This window comes from Peromyscus eremicus, chromosome 10 (assembly GCF_949786415.1).
Source record: "Peromyscus eremicus chromosome 10, PerEre_H2_v1, whole genome shotgun sequence".
In the NCBI taxonomy this organism is placed as follows: Eukaryota; Metazoa; Chordata; class Mammalia; order Rodentia; family Cricetidae; genus Peromyscus; species Peromyscus eremicus.
In genome coordinates this window covers 65,475,334-65,494,798 of record NC_081426.1, presented here as the reverse complement: position 1 = coordinate 65,494,798, position 19,465 = coordinate 65,475,334, and the positions used below count along the sequence as shown (strand labels likewise).

Below are 19,465 nucleotides of genomic sequence, written 5' to 3'. Positions count from 1 at the left end.
CATCCTGACCCACAGGCAGGAAGCAGAGAGAGAGAAAGCTAACTGAGAATGGCATGGGATTTTTAAACCTCAAAGCTGACAAGGCCACACCTCCTAATCCTTCCCACACAGTTCCACCAGTTGGAGACCAAGTATTGAAATATATGAACCTATGAGAGACATTCTCATTCAAACCACCACAGTAAGTCTCTGGGAAGTTATTCAGTGTCCCCTAGTTCACAAAGGAGCCATGAGCAGAGCAAGGGTTTCTAGGTATCTGTCTTAAATCCAAGATCTGAGAAGGAGTCTACAGATCAAATCGCCTGATCCTTGTACCCAAAGGATAAAGAGTTGGTCCTTGTTCAATGATGGAGCTATATGTGGCTCCAGGAAACAGTGATGAGAATATGAGGCCAGAGAAGTAGACAGATTGATTGCCACCTCAGAGGCAGAGGCCAGTCTTCATGCCTTTGGTTCTACCAGTATCTGCCACTTTGCTCCAGGGACAGGGTTTAGATATGGTTGGAGTGTGTCCCCCAAAGGTCCATGTTGTGGAGGTTTGGTCTGAAGCATAGTAGTATTGAGGTGGTAGAACCTCTAATAGGGAGATCCAGTGAAAAACATTTGCTCGTGGCAGATGCACCATCATGAATGGCAATGTTTTCCCACAGGAGTGAAGCAGGTCTTGTGGGACTGAGAGTATTTCCAATGGGATTGTGTCTTAGTTAGAGTTTCTGTTGCTGTGAATAGACATCATGATCATGGCTACTCTTATAAGGAAAACATTTCATTGGGGCTGGCTTACAGGTTCAGAGGTTTAGTCCATTATCATCATGGAAGGGAAGGATGGTGGCATGCAGTCAAACATGGTGCTGGAGAGGTAGCTGAGAGTTCTACATCTGGCAAGAAGAGAGAGTGACACTGGGCCTGGCTTGAGCTTCTAAAACCTCAAAGCTCACCCCCCCAGTGACACACTTCCTCCAACAAGACCTCACCTACAAGGCCATGCCTCCTAATAGTGCTACTCTCTATGGGCCTATGGGAGCCATTTTCATTCAAACAACCACACTCCCAACCTCTGTCTAGGGTTGCCTGAGAATAAAATGCCCCTAAATCTGATGCCCTTCTTGAAGGGATCATGGCACCCCCACATTTGAAGCCTTTGACCCAAGGGTTTACAGTTGGCATCCACTCCTCTCAGAAGCTACTCTGAGAGGCATGGGTAGATTCGAGAACCATGGCTGACCAAACTCTGAACTCTCCCTTTTGACACAAGCTTCTCTATCAGGATGCTCCACACAATCAAGGCAAAGCCACCCAGAGGAGTCTCCAGCTTGTGTCACGCCAGAGTGTGAGGTGGGCAGTGTGTTTTTGTGCTTTCCAAGAATGGATCAAATCTCATCCTCCTTGGGCTGGTGCTGGAAAATGCTGGTCTAAGTCCTGAAGGAACCATCCTTGGGAACAGGCAATATCTTCATCTCAGCACACCCTACTTTTCCCGAGTTACTTGGAACCCCATGTTCCCCAGGGAGCCCAGGAGGTCTGCTGTTCTTAAAGCCCTGAAAGAGAGGAAGTGATGAAGTCATGCCCAGCTGTCTCCTCTCAACAAAGCTCAGAGAATGTTCTGTTTAACATCACACTCTCCTTGTTCCTCCGTGTTTGCTGTGCACCCCCTCAGGGCTCTGGGACTTCAGAGGTCAAAGGTCTTTTGTCAGTCAGAGCCCTGGGACTGGGGCTGAGACTGCAGGCAGGACTGTTAGACACTGGGGACATCATGGAGCAGGCCCCCAGTGTCTGCTGATTTGTGACTACATGTGCACATTTCAGAGGAACAAATGAATCACGCTACACCAAGGCAGTTGTCTGAAGTTTCTGACAATAAAAAGCAGGCCTCTCACCTGTGGTAAATCTTGGAGAAAGGTCACGGAGGGTGTGAGGAGAGCTCAAGTGGACAGCTTGCCAGAAAGGACTCAGCCAGCAGACTGTTTTCATGCCCTATTCCCATGCATGTTATTTTACATGCTTTGGAAGAAAAAAAACAACGAAGGTGCATCCTCATACACACCCATTGACAAGTCAGGCACATGTCTTTTATCTGAGCACTTGGGAGACAGAGGCAGGGGCATCTCTGTGAGTTTGAGGCCAGCCTACTCTACATAGTGAGTTTCAGGTCAGCCAGGGCTATTTAGACTCTATTTGAAAGAAGGAAGGAAGGGAGGGAGGAAGGAAAGGAGGAAGGGATGGAGGGAGGGAGGGAGGGAGGGAGGGAGGAAGGAAGGAAGGAAGGAAGGAAAGAGGAATAGATGGGGAAGAAAGAAAGGTAAAAGAAAAGAAAAAATTGGTTCATATAAGTCAGGCTGGGTTTGTTTTTCTGTCTAAAAGCTTAAGGAAATGCAACAAAATTCTGATTTTTTTTTTTCCTCCTAAGCTACTTGTGTACTTTTTGAAAACAACAGTTAGTGGACTTGCTTTGTCTGAGTGGCAGCTATCCTTGGTCACTTAGTCTGGCCAGGCAGCTCAAGATTGGTCCTAGTCTTTATTCTAATTTTTTTAATGTGTGGATGTTTTCTCTGCATGTATGTAAGTATACCAACTGGATGCCTGGTTCCATAGAAGCCAGAGGAAATCATCTGATCCCCTGGAACTGGAGTTTCAGGCTGTTGTAAACCACCATGTGGATGCTGAGAATGGAACCCAGAATCTCTGCAAGAGCAGCCAGTGCTCCTAACTGCTGAGCCATCTCTCCAGTCCCTCTTTTTTCTAACATTAAAAATCAAAACAGGCCTGCTGGTGGTCCAGCGGTTGGCATCATTTGTGGATCCTGCTGGTGGTCCAGTGGTTGGCATCATCTGTGGATCCTGTTAGTGGTCCAGCGGTTGGCACTGTGAGCAGATCCTGCTGGTGGTACAGAGGTTGGCATCATGTGTGGATCCTGCTGGTGATCCAGTGGTTGGCATTGTGCATGGATCCTGCTGGTGGTCTAGCGGTTGGCACTGTGAGCAGATCCTGTTGGTGGTCCAGAGGTTGGCATCATGTATGGATCCTGCTGGTGATTCAGCGATTGGCATCATGCATGGATTCTGCTGGTGGTCCAGCGGTTGGCATTGTGCATGGATTCTGCTGGTGGTCCAGCGGTTGGCATTGTGCATGGATTCTGCTGGTGGTCCAGTGGTTGGCATCATGCATGGACTCTGCTGGTGGTCCAGTGGTTGGCGTCATGCATGGATTCTGCTGATGGTCCAGCAGCTGGCATCACTCATGGATCCTGCTGTTGGTCCAGCAGTTGGCACTATGCACAGATCCTGCTGGTGGTCCAGAGGTTGGCATCATGTGTGGATCCTGCTGGTAGTCCAGGGGTTGGCATCGTGTACGGATTCTGCTGGTGGTTCAGGGGTTGGCATCATGCATAGATCCTGCTGGTGGTCCAGGGGTTGGCATTGTGCATGGATCCTGATGGTGGTCCAGTGGTTGGCATCACGCATGGATCCTGCTGGTGGTCCAGGGGTTGGCATCATGCACGGATCCTGATGGTGGTCCAGTGGTTGGCATCGTGCATGGGTACTGATGGTGGTCCAGTGGTTGGCATTGTGCATGGATCCTGCTGGTGGTCCAGGGGTTGGCATCTGCACAGATCCTGATGGTGGTCCAGGGGTTGGCATCATGTGTGGATCCTGATGGTGGTCCAGAGGTTGGCATCATGCACGGATCCTGGTGGTGGTCCAGGGGTTGGCATCATGCACGGATCCTGATGGTGGTCCAGTGGTTGGCATCGTGCATGGGTACTGATGGTGGTCCAGTGGTTGGCATTGTGCATGGATTCATACATATTTCAGAACTCAGCCGAAGAGTGTACAGCGGAGCTGCAGTCAGCAGACCTCAGTTATCTGTCAGTATCTGTCTTTCCGACACAAGATGTCCTCTTTCAATATGAATGGTGACGATGTTTTACTCAAATAAGACAGCCTCCGGCTGCTGAATTCCTTCATAGTTTTTTTCAGTGCTCCCTTGATAGGTCAAGCATGCTATTTTTAGAGCAGCCAATGATGGCATCTGTATGTCAGACTGACAGTTCTGCTCAATGGTCAGGGCGGGACCTCAAACACCCCCAGAAATAAGGTGGAAGAGGAATTGTGGAATCCATGCTCACAGCCATGTCACCAGATATGGAAACTGAGAGAGTCACTGTTTCTCACACACGCCACTCTTCAATTTTGAGACAATAGAGATAAGTTCCTGATAACACGTTATTTCATCTGGGATGAGGAAGTCGTTTCTTGGGTTTGATTCTGTTTCCAACAGGACTTAATGAACAGACACAAATCACAGTGGGACTCCCCCAGACAGGCTGAGCTGGTTTACAGGCAACTCGGGACATTCCCATCCTCCCTTAAGATGTTGACATAGCTCATTATAGATTTCGTTCCATTGTTTCTTAACTGCATTAAAACAGTACTACTGAGTTATTGGCATCTAAAGCAACTACTTAAATTACCTCACTTGAATTCAAATTACTTTTTTCCTAAAGAAATGCTTCCCTTCTCCCCACTCCCCCAAAAGAAGGAAGAAAGAAAGAAAGAAAGAAAGAAAGAAAGAAAGAAAGAAAGAAAGAAAGAAAGAAAGAAGCCCTGTTTAAAGAATTAGGCTTAACAGGAGGTGGGAGGGGTGGGGTGGGAGCAGAGTTCTCTTCTCAGATAAGGCTTTCCTAGAACTTTGAAGATGTCGTTTAAACCAGTCCTGAAGCCTCCTCCTCCTCCTCTCTCCCAGGTTCACTGGGGGCCTTGGGTGTTGTGCAATGCGAGGGGGCACTGTTCTCAGAGTGGTGTGTCGTAATCACGATACTACAACTCTCTCTCTCTGTGGCTGTAGATTGTCTTAATAAGAAACTTGATTCCTGGTGTGAATCAGCTGTGTCCCTAACCACACAGCTTGGTGTGGGCAACCCTAAGCAGCTTGGTGAGGGCAACTTTGCTTTGCAGGGATTTGTTTTGGTTTTATTTTTTGGGTTTTTTTTTGGGGGGGGGGTTCTTTTTCTCAGTTGCAGTAAGACCATTTTGTTTATATTTTATTAATACTTTGAAATTTTATACAAGCAAACAACGTATTTTGAATACATTTACCCCAACTCCTTCCCCTAACTCCTCCCAGATCTAGTCTCCATTTGCTCCCCACTCCATCCCAAGTGTGTGTCTTTTTTTAAAAAACCAACCTATGGAGTCTAGTTTGTGCTGCTCACACGCTCATAGACTCACGGGGGTGGGGCTATCCACTAGAGTGTACTCAATCTCCAGGAGCCACACCCCTAAAGAAAACTGTTTTCCCTCCCCTAGAAGCTGTCAACTGGCAATAGCTCTTCAGGGATTGGGTCTCATGAGCTCTCCCCTCCCCTAGCCATGCTAGATGTTGGCTGGCTTGATCTTGTGAGGATGTTTTTGCAGGAAACTACAGCTGCTGTAAGCCAAGCTTTACACCTGACAGAAAGTTCATGTCTAGAATACACAAAGAACTAAAAACATGAAACATTAAGGAAACAACCCACTTACAATAAAGGCCATCAGAAGAACAAAGCCAAGTGGCCAAGAGATATGTTCGTACATGTTTGCCATCCTTAACCGTCAGAGGAATGCAAGCGAAAACTACTTTTAGATTTCATCTGACCTCAGTCAGCATAGCTAAGATTAACAAAAGACAAGTGTTGTGGAGGCTAGGGGTGGAGGGGTGTGTGTGTGTGTGTGTGTGTGTGTGTGTGTGTGTGTGTGTGTGTGTGACTTCTTCACTCTTGGTGGGAGTGCATACTGGTACAGCCACTATGGAAATCATGTGACAGTTCCTCAGAAACCAGAAGTAGGTTTTCTCTCACAGCTCCACCAGTGGCATATCCCCGAAGGACTCCACATCCTACTACAAAGAGGCATACTCATCCATGTTCACGTCCACTCTATTCACAGTAGCTGTGACATGGAAACAAACTAGTTGTCCATCAACTGATGAGCAGATAATGAAACCGTCCCTATACACAGTAGGATTTTAATAAGCTATAAAGAAAAATGAAATTTGTAGGTAAATGAATGGAACGAGACAACTGAGTGGGTAACCTGGATCCAGAAAGACAAATGTCACCCATTCTCACTCATACAGGAAGGCAAGAAAAAAGCACTGAAGTCAAGTGACTATGTGTGTGTACTTGTCTGTCTATGTGTATATATGCCATCCTGAGTTCATGTGCCCCATGTATGTGCAGGTACCTTTGGAGGACAGAAGAGGGCATCAGGTCCTTTGGAGCTGCTGTTGAGATAATTGTGAGTCATGGTGTAGGTGCTGGGAATGCAGCCTGGGTCTTCCACAACAACAGTAAGAGCAAAAAGGATGTCCCAAACATACCATTGCACTGCATCTCAGTAAGAACCCAGGTTGACACAATGACGGTGTTCGACTGAAATTTTGAAACACCAAAAAAAAAAAAAAAAAGTGACCCCCACCCTTGCCCATCGAGCTTAAGAATTTGGTTCTTGAGCCTCAAGGGGATCAAATGCATAAATCCATTATCAGGTGTTATGGCATAGTTGTTTACTAAATTAATTTTCTGACACTATGGTTTTATATTGACCATTCACTATCAATATAAGATATTGTTCAAATTTATAATAAGCAGTTAAACCAGTAATGAAGTTGTAAATATTATCTAAGGGCTTTCTGTTTCTTTCTCAGATGCGTGCCCCTTATTTCCTAAGCAACATTGCCATCTAGTGGCTTCTCTCATGTATTTCCCAGGGAAGTTCTGGGTCACTGGCCTGGAGTTTCTCTAGGAAATCTAGCCCTTTGAATTTCTTCCAATTTTGGCCTCAGCTAGTTAGGGAGGGGGACATCATGGCCGTGAACTATTACATCTTTGGTTTCCAAACTTCAATGTCATTTTATATTACATTATCACCATCAACTATTCAATGGAGAAAGATTGAATTTCAATCAAGAAACATTAAAAAGAACTGTCATTTCTTATAGAATTATTAACCCAGCCAAGCCTCTTAAATGTCTCACTCAAAGTAGGATTACATGTGGCTCTTTCCTTAGACTCCACATTTCACCACTGAGATGTGTTAGGTAGTGGGAAATTAAATTGGGCTTTGAGAAAAAGAGGGGAAATGCTTCATTGTTCGTTAGAGAATGGGCAGAGTTCATTTCTAACAGCTTGGGGATCACCGATATTTTTCAAAATAAAAGGCCAAACTTTTCTATTGAATGTCTGAGGGAATTCCAGTCAAGGAAGGCCACCTGTGAGATCTGATGTTCAAATGTCACTTTCCCTTATCTAGAATTTTCCTCTAGAGACAAGCAGAGGAATCACAAGCCTCGGTCACCCAGGTAACTTCTAGCTCCCTTTGGCATGTGACCATGACTATTCAGACGCACCCATTAGGACTCATAATCCTAGTTATGACTCCAACTTTCAAATACACATGCTGAACACAGACTTCTACAATGTAAGAGAATGAAAAAATACATATCTCAACAACAACAACAAAATTGTCCAGACACTAAAAACAAGAAAATGTTGACCTTCTTTCTCCTCCTCCTCTTTTATCGACCATCTAAATGTATAGCTTATAATTTGTCATGTGTTTTAGGTATACATGCAGATAAAGATTAAATATATTCAATTTTCAGTGACTTACATATTTCCAGGTTAAGACAAATAGTTGAATACACTCAGAGGTTACTAGGTTAGCACAGCATTTTCCATTTAGAAAGTTCCAGGCAATATGTTGGGTCTATGCCATTCTGTTTGTGGGGTTACTAACACCTGGTCCTAGGCCAATATTTTCAAACCTGCCTGTTTTTTTGTGTGCTGGCTAGTTTTATCTCAAATTAACACAAGCTAGAGTCATCTGAAAGGAGGGAACCTCAATTGAGAAAATGCCTCCATAAGATCCAGCTGTAAGGCATTTTCTCAATTAGCAATCAATGGGGGAGGGCCCAGCCCATGGTCGGTGGTGCTATCCCTGGGTTGGTGGTTCTGAGTTCTATAAGAAAGCAGGCCATGGCAGCAAGCCAGTAAGCGGCACCCCTCCATGGTCTCTGCATCAGCTCCTGGTTCCAGGTTCCTGCCGTGTTTGAGTTCCTGTCCTGACTTCCTTCAGTGATGAACAGTGACATGGAAATGTAAGCCAGATAAACCCTTTTCTTCCCAAGTTGCTTTGGTCACAGTGTTTCATCACAGCAATGATCACCTAAGACCTGCTAATACAGATACCCCACAGACTCTTAGTAAGTTTGGTGGAAAACCCAAGAATGCATCTCTGATGTGCATAACAGGTATTTTTGTCAAAAATTTGGGAAATACTAGCTAATACATTCATTGAACTCAATGAGCTAAGAATAACTATAGTTCAGATTTATTGTACGTATAACTCATTTTTTAAATTTGTTGTTTTTAATACGCTAAATATTTAAAGTTGGAAATTGTTTGGAAGTTCAGTAAAATTAATGCATTATATGAATCAGGACATACATGAATCTTCATGTGAAATGCCATTTGCTGTCTTCAATTCACTCGTACTTACTCTAAAGGTTAGGTACTGACATTTAAGGGGAAATAGATTTGTATCAAAGAGATAAGAACAATTGAAACCCAGGGAAAGGGAGAAATTTGGAGCGAACCAGAGAGAAATTAGAAATGAATGTACAGACAGGGTATTTAAAGGAAAACATACATGCTGGATAAACTCTAAGCCTCATAGCATCAGCATTGGAATTAGAGGTAATTTTATTTTATAATACAGTTTTTATAATACAGTGTTTATAATAGTTAATATATACTATATTATATAACGTATTATATATACACACATATATAGTAGAAAGCAAAAATAAGCATGTATAAAGAACACAAATAAGAGATTTCAGATTTGGATCTTTTATTCAATGACTGGTTGTATTAGTACATCTTTCATTATTGTAATAAAATACTAGAAGCAGATGACTTTATTTTCTAAAAAGGTTTTATTATGACTCAAGGTCCTGGAGGTACAAGGTCTAAGGGACACATGGAGGGATGGCCTTCTTGCTAACAGAGTCCACAGATGGCACAGAGCACCAGGCAGCAGAAAATAGTGAGTATGGGTGTGTATGTATGTCTCTCCTGCAGCCACAGGGACTGAATCACACCCCCACTTAGTGGCTCTATCATCTAATACTAAACACCTCCCCAAAGCCCCACTTCTAAGCCTCATAGAATTATGATTTCACCCCCACAATGCCTCACAGTGGAAGTTAAATTTTAACATGCACGTATTAGCTAGTATTTCCCAAATTTCACTGCCACTTGTCACCAGAGCACTCACTGCTCAGTGACTAGACAGTGTGTTTAGCAGATGACATCACTCTGATAGGTCATTCACTTGTAAAAGTTAATACAATGGTTTTCGATAGTCAGCAGCACATTTAACTCTAAAAATGAAAAAAAAAATCTAAAGACAAGCATGTCCTGGAACAGGGTTTCTAAATTGCCACCCTGTAAGAGCCCCATTAAAAGCTCTCTCCAACCACTGAAAGTCTTGGAATAGCCTGTAACACCCCAGCAAAAGCTTCTTGAATGATACCTAAGGAACCCTGGCCTATCCTACCACACACTCATGACCCACAGGGCCAGGCCCATGCTATTTTATGGCAGGGCTCTGGAACTTGTTCCCTGAACTAAAGAGACAGAAGAAATATATATTATATATTATTAAATATATCGTTAGAAATATAATGCCCTGGAGCCCCAGTGTCCCAACATAAGAAGTGAGTTGCTGACCTGATTTACAGTGTGACACCCAAGATCTTCTAGCCATTGCCCAATTACTAAGTAGCTTTTCTAGTACATTTTACAGCGTATTTTAGTACAACATTTCATTACAATTCTAAGAGCACTATAACCCAATTTGTAATTAAATCTGCAGTATACACACTTGCCACTCTCCTCTGTCACCCATCCAGGAGAAGGACAAGTAGATGCCCAGTTTTGATGGCTAATTGTTGGTGACATTCTGGAAAGTGTGGTCATGCTGACCTCTGCTGGGCTGTTTTTCAAGTGTGAAACTGTCCGGTTACATCTCATTTGCAACAAGAAAGCTATTCGTACCGTATTCTCAAGGCCTCTGCTCCTTCCAGCATTAAGGCTAACATGCCATTCTAAATTCCACTTATCCATATGGTTCCTGGGCTCACAATTCCATGGTCTAATGCAGTTTATAAATTCTAGTTTAAAGTTCCAGAACATCTTACCCTTAGGTACATGAGTGGAATTTTTCAAAGCAATACCACTAAGAAATCTCCCACCAACTCCAGCCTTACAGGATGATGCTGGCCGCACTATGCCCACTACAGGACGTATGGTGTGCCTACAAAAGCAAATCAGAGTGATCATGCCCTGTAGCTTAAAGATAAAATGGGTGGGGGCAAACAGCTGCACTAGTGGGACATTCAAAGCCATGTCCTCAGAACTGCTTCTGCTTCTCACACGAACTTAACAATGCTAGGAGTACAGATTCTAAAGTTGAGCTCTATTCTCTGGTGTATTTTACCATGCTAATCTACCCTTCCCTTTCCGAACACCCTTTCTGCCCCCCACCTTGGATGCGTGTGTGTGTGTGTGTGTGTGTGTGTGTGTGTGTGTGTGTGTGTGCACATGTTGAATGTGGAGGCTAGAAATCCATGTCAAGTGTCTTCCTCAGTTTGCTTCCATCTTCTTTTTGAGATGATTCTCCCCCACCCCCCAACCTGTGCTCATCTGTTTCTCTAGACTGGTGGACCAGGAGCTCCAGCAGCGGGCCTGTCTCTGGCTCAGCCTTTGGATCCTTGGTGCTAGATCCAAACTTGGAGTTTTATAATTGTACAACAGGCACTGCGCTGGCTGGGGCGTTGTCCCCAGCTGCCCCACAGCTTTGTTCTATGTAGAGATATTTGCCTGATAATAGTTTTGAATCCGTCATGGGATCCATGTAGCATTTTCTTCACTATATTTACTGGACCTTTCTCTCTGTGTGTTTTTCTTTTTGTTGGTTGAGACAAGGCCATCCTATGCGGCTCAGGCTGCCCTAGAACTCACTAAATAGCACAAACTGGCCTTAAACTCTTGACAACTCTCCTGCCTTGGTCTCCCAAGTGCTGAGGTTACAGTTGTGTACTACAAGCCCAGCTTTCAGCGGCTCCAAGTTCTTATGTATTCACATCTGTTCTTTATGACCAGAAAATCACAAAGGAATACAGCTAAATGGGACATTAAACTCCATAAAGCCAACCCTTCTCCATATATATATCCTCAGTACTATAGGACAAATCCGGGAGATATATATATCTATATGTATATATGTATATATGTATGTAAATGTATAATTTCCCCTTCAAAAAGGTAAAGAACCAGCGCTGTGCACCAACAGAAGAAAACGAGACAAGGTCTCACTCTAAAGCAAAAGACACTGAAACAAGATTGTAGAGTGCAATGAACAAAAAAGTTCCTTATATACAAAGCCACAGACACACCTAGCTATTGTGAGGAGCCACCGAAGTCACGTAAAGGAAAACAGCCAAGCGGGGTTCGCAGGGGCATCCTGAGCAGGCGAGAGGAGCTGTGATTAAGACAAAACAGATCCAGCCATTTGGGTCCCCCGTGGACTGCAGCCATCTCAGGGTCAAGCCAGCCGGGGCAGGCTACGGTCCGTATTTACTTGATGAATGTGTGACCGTGGTTCACGACCACGGATTAGTGAAGGTGGGGGGCGCCACGGAACCTGAGAATCTGGAAGGAGGACATGTCAGAGCACAGCACTCTACTGGGGCTTTATTGGATGCTGAGCAACAACACAGAAACCCACGCTGACCCAGAGTACAAAACAAGAGCTTTCCAGCCTCCCACACCCAGATGCCATGAGGACAGGCTAGCCTCCTCCGGGATCGTGGACGCCTTCCAAAAGATGCTCTTCGCTATTTGGCTTTCTCTGCATGGGAGCTCAAATTAGAAACTTGAGAAAAGGAGAGTGGCTCAATAGGATTGAGAGCAAATAACTGGACTGCTTTTTCCAAATTACATGACACGTAGGGTTTTAGGGGGAAAAAAGAAACTTAAGATACAGAGGCATCCTCAATACTTAGTAAGATCTTAAGAAAGGCCTTTTGCCATGAACTGTGGACGGGTGACTGTGGAGCCCCCATAGGACTGGACTAGGCCCTCTGGATATGGAAGACGGTTGTTTGGCTCGAACTGTTTGGGGGGGGGGGGTACCCAGGCAGGGGGATCGGGATCTGTCCCTGGTCTATGGGTAGGCTTCTAGAATCCGGTGCCTGGGGTGTGACACCTTGCACAGCCTTGGTGCAGTGGGAAGGGGCTTGGACCTGCCTAGGCTCAGTGTGCTGGGCTCTGCTGACTCCCCAGAGGAGACCTCGATTTGGGGGATGTGGGGACATGGGGTGGCTTGGGAAAGAGGGCTGGGGGGTGGGAGGAGGGAGGAAGGGGGATCTGTGGATAGTATGTGGAGTCAGTAGAAAAATTCTTAATAAAGAAAAATGAAAAAATGAAAAATGAAAAAAATATTATTTTGATGGTTAGTTAAAAAAATAAAAGTTGGTTTGAAATTTTAATGTTCATTAAAAAAAAGGAAGGCCTTTTTTTTAAGTGACTATTGCAGTTTTAACACACAATTGGTCATTCAGGAATGCTGTCACTGTCTAAGTTGGATAAGCCTGGCTTTTAGCTGAAACGTAATTTTCTGAGAGGCCCACCATCTCAGAAAGTCACGCCCAAGGGTGGCAAGGTGCCTCCCATTGCTGATGTTCAGTCATAGCCGGTGACGTCACAGGAAGACGCCAGGAAAATTCAGCACAGCTAGAGGAGTAAGTGTAGGGGTGGTCAGCTCTACATTCAACACACGCATTAAAACTCTGAAGCGGTCCTAGCTATGAGATAAACGGCAGATGATGAACACGGATCTCAAGCTGATGTCTAACCACAGCACGGCTTTATAGGAAGTCCTCTCACGTGGCCCGATTCTGGGACATCTTTTATTACTCAGCATTAACCTATCTGTAATAAGGTGCCAGTGTATGAGCTGTTTAGTTCATTAGCTGATTAAGCTTGACTGTTAATCAATTGTTAGTTGATTAAATTTGTTGATTAATTGTGTATCTTGCAAGAAAACATGTAAAGGGGGGAATATGGGGGAGTTAGTTCTGGTACCTGTATACAAAAAGAGAAAGAAAGAAAAAGAAGGGAAAGAAGGAAGGAAGGAAGGAAGGAAAGAGAAAAGAAAATGGGAAACAGAAAACCCAGTAGCTTTGACATTCAGCCAAAGTACAAAGAGAGAAGCAAGCTAACTGTTCTATCCCTTTACATTAATGTCTTCTATGGTCTACATTTTCCCTGACGTGAGTGGTGCTGGGATGAACTTCCCCGCCTGAGGCTACAGATGCTTTGGAAACCTTGAAAGGGGATCAGAAGACTGAGCCCACGGTTTCAGGGCTAAAAGCTGATGCTAACAATAAGAGCATGTATGACTGATCTGCAAAGAAAAGCACTTGTCCTTCTTTCGGGACTCAGCTGGATAATGGCTTCTACTTTCACTCCTAGGTTGCTCTGAAAGAGCCCAGTACTTTGGGAGGGAAGTCCATTCCTTTGTAATGGACTTCGTTCAAATGAATGTGATCCTATATGCCTATGTCATTGTTTTTATGAAATTGACGGAATTTGTTCCTACAAAATAAAAGGAGTGGCTATGTTACCCAGAGTTACAAAGGCACTGAGCCAAAGCATTAAACTCTCTGTGCGGAGTGATACACAGAATTGCCTTTTCATTTCATGTTAAGTGAGGTCGGAGGCAGACAAGTCAGGTGGGCGGAGGCACTGAAGAAGCTGGCGGTTCCAATGGACTGTGGCAAACGAACGTGGCTGGTGGTTTTAGTATCCTAGGGAGAAAAGCAAACAGTTTGTTACTATGGCCAAGTTTTTGCACGTTCTTCAGGGTTGTCTAAATACAAAGGGACGTAGCAGTTCAATCTCTCCATGGAGGTTGCTTTTCTGTAAACCATGAGACCAGCTCAGGCACCATCGATGAGAGGGCCCAGAAATGAAATAAACAGTGTGAACTGGAGAAGAAAAATATTCCCCAAGAATAATCATTTTGCTCTAAAATGTGGCATAATACGGAGGCTGTCTAAAAAGTAGAAAGCCCGCTCCATTTTGATTGTCCCACTTACTTGGCAATGTACATCTTATTGGAGAAGGACTCCGACTCCGAGACATCTGAAAACAGAAAAGAGTGTGGTGAATCGAACAACATACAGTGCTCAGAGAATGAAACACCTGGACAGGAGTAATTCCTAAAACTAGCCAGGGGACTGGAGAGCTGGCTCAGCAGTTAAGAGCACTGGCTGCTCTTCCAGAGGACCCAGGTTCAATTCCCAGCACCCACATGGTGGCTCACAACCATCTACGGTGGGTTCTGATGCCCTCTTCTGTCATGCAGGCATACAAGCAGATAGAGTGCCATATGCATAAAATAAATAAATAAATCATTTTTTTAAAAAAGAGAGAGAGTAGCAAATTGCTCTTAAAAAAGGAAAGAAAAAAGAACAGGTTTCTAAGAGATAAAAACAAAACACAACAAAATAAAACATAATAAGATAAAACAAAAACTAGCCAGTTAGTTGCTCTGAGACACCACATCACATGCGTCTGCCTAGCTTTTTAAGTAAATGCACATCTAATAAATAATATTGGTGATTGGAAGTTGGGTTCAATGGTTTAAGAGAAGAGAAAAAATTAACATAATTAGTAAGAGCTAAAATTATGACAGATTCAATGGCTTAATGGGAGAGGGTTTTGTTTTTTTTTTATCAGAGCTTAGGACCGAACCCAGGGCCTTGCGCTTGCTAGGCAAGCGCTCTACCACTGAGCTAAATCCCCAACCCCGAGAGAAGTTTTTTAAACATAACTAATAAGAGCTAAAATTATGGCATTAGCTCCAAGACTCTTTATAAAAGTTCTCATGTGTCCAAACCCTGCCCTACTAAGGAAGGTCTGAGCATCCATAAAAGAAGGATTTTCAAATCTTACCATTACCTTTTCTAAGAAGAAACTACCATACTGTGCCTTCATGTCTGATACCAGCTACAAGCCTGTTTTCTGTTGGGAACTCTAAAACAGGTTAGGTAACTAGATACTGTCCAAGGTGGAATCCGTTCTGTGGGAATCATGGCCTTAGTTAAGCCTAAAAGACAGACCAACCAAAGTGTTTACACTTCATCTTGGAGGTGTTATCTATGTTGAAGGGAGACAGAGATGGGCAGAGAAGGGAAGCTGGCTCAGTTTCATCTTTGAGGATGTGTTTTATGTCTTCATCTACACTTGAATCTATGTTGCTCTCCCTGAGCATAGAATGATAAAGAGAAGCAGGTTCAAACACGTCTCAGGACTCAGTGCAGGGGACATTCCTCTTGGATAAAACTTCTACTAAATCCAGAGTCCAAATCTCCAGGGCTGGAGAACCTTCTACTAATACTAGTCTCAACTACTCTCCCCTCTGATACACCGTTTCCTCTTGGGATAGGGAGACATCCCATCATGATGCTCCCAAGGTTCCCTTTTTATCCATCAGGTCACTAAATGCATGGTCCTCTTTTTGACCTACTGTACATATTTATTCATTAATGTAATTCAGTTTTATAAAATCTCCAAGAGCAAAAGGACTGTGTCCATTGTGGGTCTTTTCCACTTCCCTAGCAATTCTTACGTAGTTTTCTTCCTCTGTGACATCTGACCATTCTGAAAAACCAATCAAGTCCCAGATTCCATGCTGTTTCCTCACCACCTCTAGGTGTTCACATTATAGACTACATCACACCACATCACCCATGGACCTCTTAACTTGATCTGCATCGTGATCATCCAGCTAAGTTGTTCAAAGTACACTGATCTTCCTCTATGGTGACCCATTCACGGAGAAGACCGCATCTGGTTATTTTTGCATCCCTCCCATCTGGCCTTTGAGTTCTGTTTGAGAAGGAGCCTATTGGAGGAATAGTGGGTGCTTGCTAAACTCAGAGATGATGGTGGGTCTGAGTAATTATAGAGCTGTTCTGCAGAGGAAGCTCTGCCACCGCATTGCCTGAGGCAGGTGGGAGATGTGAGGTATTTTGACCTGCAGTCCTTCACTGCTCTGTCCTTGAGAACAAGGTCAAACACACATAGGAAGAATCTCCAGCTGAAGAAACGGTAGATCCGTAGCCTGTCTTTCTTGGTCCAGCCCCACATTCAACAGATGTTGACTAAGTATTATTTGGTGAGTAAGTGGACAGGGATGAGTCATTGTGATGTAAATAGTGAGAGTTTTCAGAAATATTTTTTTAAAGATTTATTTATTTATTACAAATACAAAAGAGGGTGCCGGAACTCATTATAGATGGTTGTGAGCCATCATGTGGGTACCGGGAATTGAATTCAGGACCTCTGGAAGAGCAGTCGGTGCTCCTAACCTCTGAGCCATCTCTCCAGCCCTCAGAAATATTTTGTTATTTCTTAATTTAAATAGATTAGTAATCTTTCCAAGGATTAATATACAAAGAAACTAATTTTATCTTTTCTACTGATTTTGGGGACAAAGTAATACTTTCACTGCCCTTTAGAGAGTACTTCAATCTAGACTCTTTAAGTAATCCCTCCAAACTCATGTATTAATTTCTGGAAAAAACAAAAAACAAAAAACAGGGACCTGTGTTCAGATCTGTGACTCAAATGTCCCATGTCCAACTGTCCGTTCCCTAACAGCCTCTTCAAGGTTGCAAAGAATACAGCTTTTAAATAGGTAAAGTCTTTCATTCCTTGAAAGACCTCAACAGGAAAACTGAAAAGACAAGCACTTCCATCTCTTTCTAGGACACTAAGTTTCTTAGCCATCGTGGTATAAAAAACAAAACAACACAAAACAAAGACACACAGGGTTTGTATCAGAGCAACAGCTTTTCTTACTACCTACAGATTGGCCATCACCCCTTTCACAGGAAAGTATCAACATAGAAGGTTTTCTGCATGAATGACTAGACAGGAATGTACCGTGCTTAATCCAATGCGGTTACGAGGACAGATGGGACTTAAACTCCTGCTGCGGCAGCGTGTTATAGGTCGCACAGAACTCCACTAAAAGGAGAAAGAGAGACAGAGAAGGAGTCATGAGTTTGTTAGAGCAGACGCGGCTTACCACAGGCTCAACTGACAGGACAGCTTTTCCCCCTTGTCACCAGTGTGAGCAACACTCCTATTATTTCCTACCACACAGTATGTGGCAAGAACTTCTCCAGTAAAACCCCGTTATAACAAACTTGAGGGTGTTCCCGTTCTGGTGCTTGGAGGAGTGTTTTCATGAGTAAACTGTTAGTCCTCACATTTGGCTTTGGGATTCATGGCTGGCTGTTTGCTCACTTTAAGTATCTACCATGTAAATGCAGCACCGAGGTCATATAGACCACAGAAAAAAGAAATCTCACTGAACACAATAAAAGGCCTCTGCAGGGCCAGCTACTAAGTCCATATGAAGAAAATTATACACCAAATTCATGGTAGATGTGCTGTTTTAATTGTGTGTCCATAAAAAGGGGCAAATATAAGTGTGCTTGTGAGAGAGGGGATCAATAGACAATAACTCTTTGACATGATCATAAAGACTGTGACCAAGTCACCTCCCTCCTTCCAAACTACATTCCATTAGTAAAAATTTCCTAACAGGGAGTTGTAAGGGCAAGAATACTATGTTATGAAAATGTTCACTGTAGAGCTCATGTGTTGTCAAGGGGACAAAAGCCAATTTTGATAAGCTCAGCTTTTGAAACACAAAACACTTTTATGGAGGTAGTTTTCACTACAATGGGATTTTAACTTGTAAAACAAACACCAATATTCTAAGTTGTTGTTTGTTTGTTTGTTTGTTTGTTTGTTTAATAAACTTCTCTATTCCCCTACTATGTGTAGCCTCAACGCACCTCCCCTCTCACCCAGTTCAGAAAACAGGGACCAAAACCACCACCTCAGCTCTGGACCAAGGGACTCCCTTCAGCATTCACCTAGTTCTGTCTGGGAAAGGATGAGGTAAATAATACATCATGGTATATGCATATCCAAAGTCCCTGTGACCATGGATCCCAGATCCCAGCACACAAACTCCACACTCTCACACACATACACACACACACACACACACACACACACACACACACACACACACACACTAAAGACTCCATTTGGAAGGCTACTCAACTTTTTAAGATAGTCAAACCATCTAGAGCCAAGAGCTGCATAGGAAACAATCCTTCCAAAGCCAAATGGCTCCTTTCTCCCCACCTTCTCTGCCCCATTTTATTCCATCCTTCCCTTCCCTATACATCATACCAAGGAAAGAAAAACAGGATACATGCATAATTTCCCCAAACGGAGAAATGTCAAAATATCTCTAAGATGGAAGAGATAAATAAGTCACGGCTAACTCCATCTTTAGACAGAAGAGCAGCAATGAATTCATTGCCGGGGAATTGCAAAGAATTGTGGGACGTTCCAAACAACAGACAGCTGTTTTTCCTTCTCCTTCGTATGAAATCTTATCAAACAACTCTATCAACTTCTTTTATAGAATCTTTGGGTTTATAAATGTTCTCGAACTTGTGAATCAAACACTGGGGATGAATTGTCACTATGCAAGGCCACCGTACAAAAGCCCCTCTCTTGGTGACAGCTTCTCCCTTCATAATGACACAGTCATTCTCCATGAGAGCAGGCCACACGTGATAAAAGACCAAGGGAGCAGTGAAATCCGAGTCATAGCTGCGGCGGTACCTGTGGGAATGCACAAGAGAACAGAGTAAGAAATTGTTTTTCCATGGTGGTGGTCACCCCCAGAGCCTTGTGCAGGCTAAGCATGCGCTCTATGACTGGGGTATGGCCACCAGCTGGAAGTTAAGTGTTTTGTAGCATAACTAGAGGAAACCCAACTGAAAAGTTCATTTTTGACTAGGCTTGGGTCTAAACAGGGCTCAGATCCTCATTCTGTGGTTAAGGAGATGGACATATGCTCTTCGAAGAGAAACCAGGAACAACTGGCCTCTGGCACAGACTTGCTAAGAACACATCACGTCAACAAACTTCATCCCATCTCTAGTCTCCTCAGAATTATAAGAGCTGCAAGTCTAGAAAATGCTAGAAGCATAGACCAAGTCCTCTGAGGTTTTCTACAATATTTCTCATACAAATCTAGGCGAATGTTTACATAGCTAGATTGGAATGTGTCTCAGTGACCACATCCAAAGAAGATACTCAGCAGATAAATGAGTATCTGAATTAAGATGTTGGTGACTCTCTCCCAATTTTGTGTGTGTGTGTGTGTATGGATATTTTGTGGCATGGATGTCTTGGCTACTTATCCTGAACTACGGCTAAAACAAAGAAGCAGAGTTCTTACTCCTGACCACTCAC

The 19,465-nt window shown here is 43.6% G+C and overlaps 1 protein-coding gene across 4 annotated transcripts in view; it reads right to left on the bottom strand.

The window, feature by feature from the left end:
* Positions 1–13,783: 13,783 nt before the first annotated feature.
* Positions 13,784–19,465, bottom strand: part of Spata18 (spermatogenesis associated 18) — a 32,403-nt gene continuing 26,721 nt past the window's right edge. For 3 of the 4 annotated variants that reach the window (XM_059276003.1, XM_059276004.1, XM_059276005.1), the window contains 4 exons: positions 18,706–18,829; positions 17,060–17,143; positions 14,206–14,251; positions 13,784–13,914 (listed from right to left, as the gene is read on the bottom strand). In XM_059276003.1, coding sequence (XP_059131986.1) covers positions 13,907–13,914; positions 14,206–14,251; positions 17,060–17,143; positions 18,706–18,829 — 262 coding nt within the window. In that variant the 3' untranslated portion in view covers positions 13,784–13,906. Of the gene's footprint in view, positions 13,915–14,199; positions 14,252–17,059; positions 17,144–18,655; positions 18,830–19,465 lie in introns of those variants that run through there. The other variant, XR_009381913.1, reaches the window with a different exon arrangement.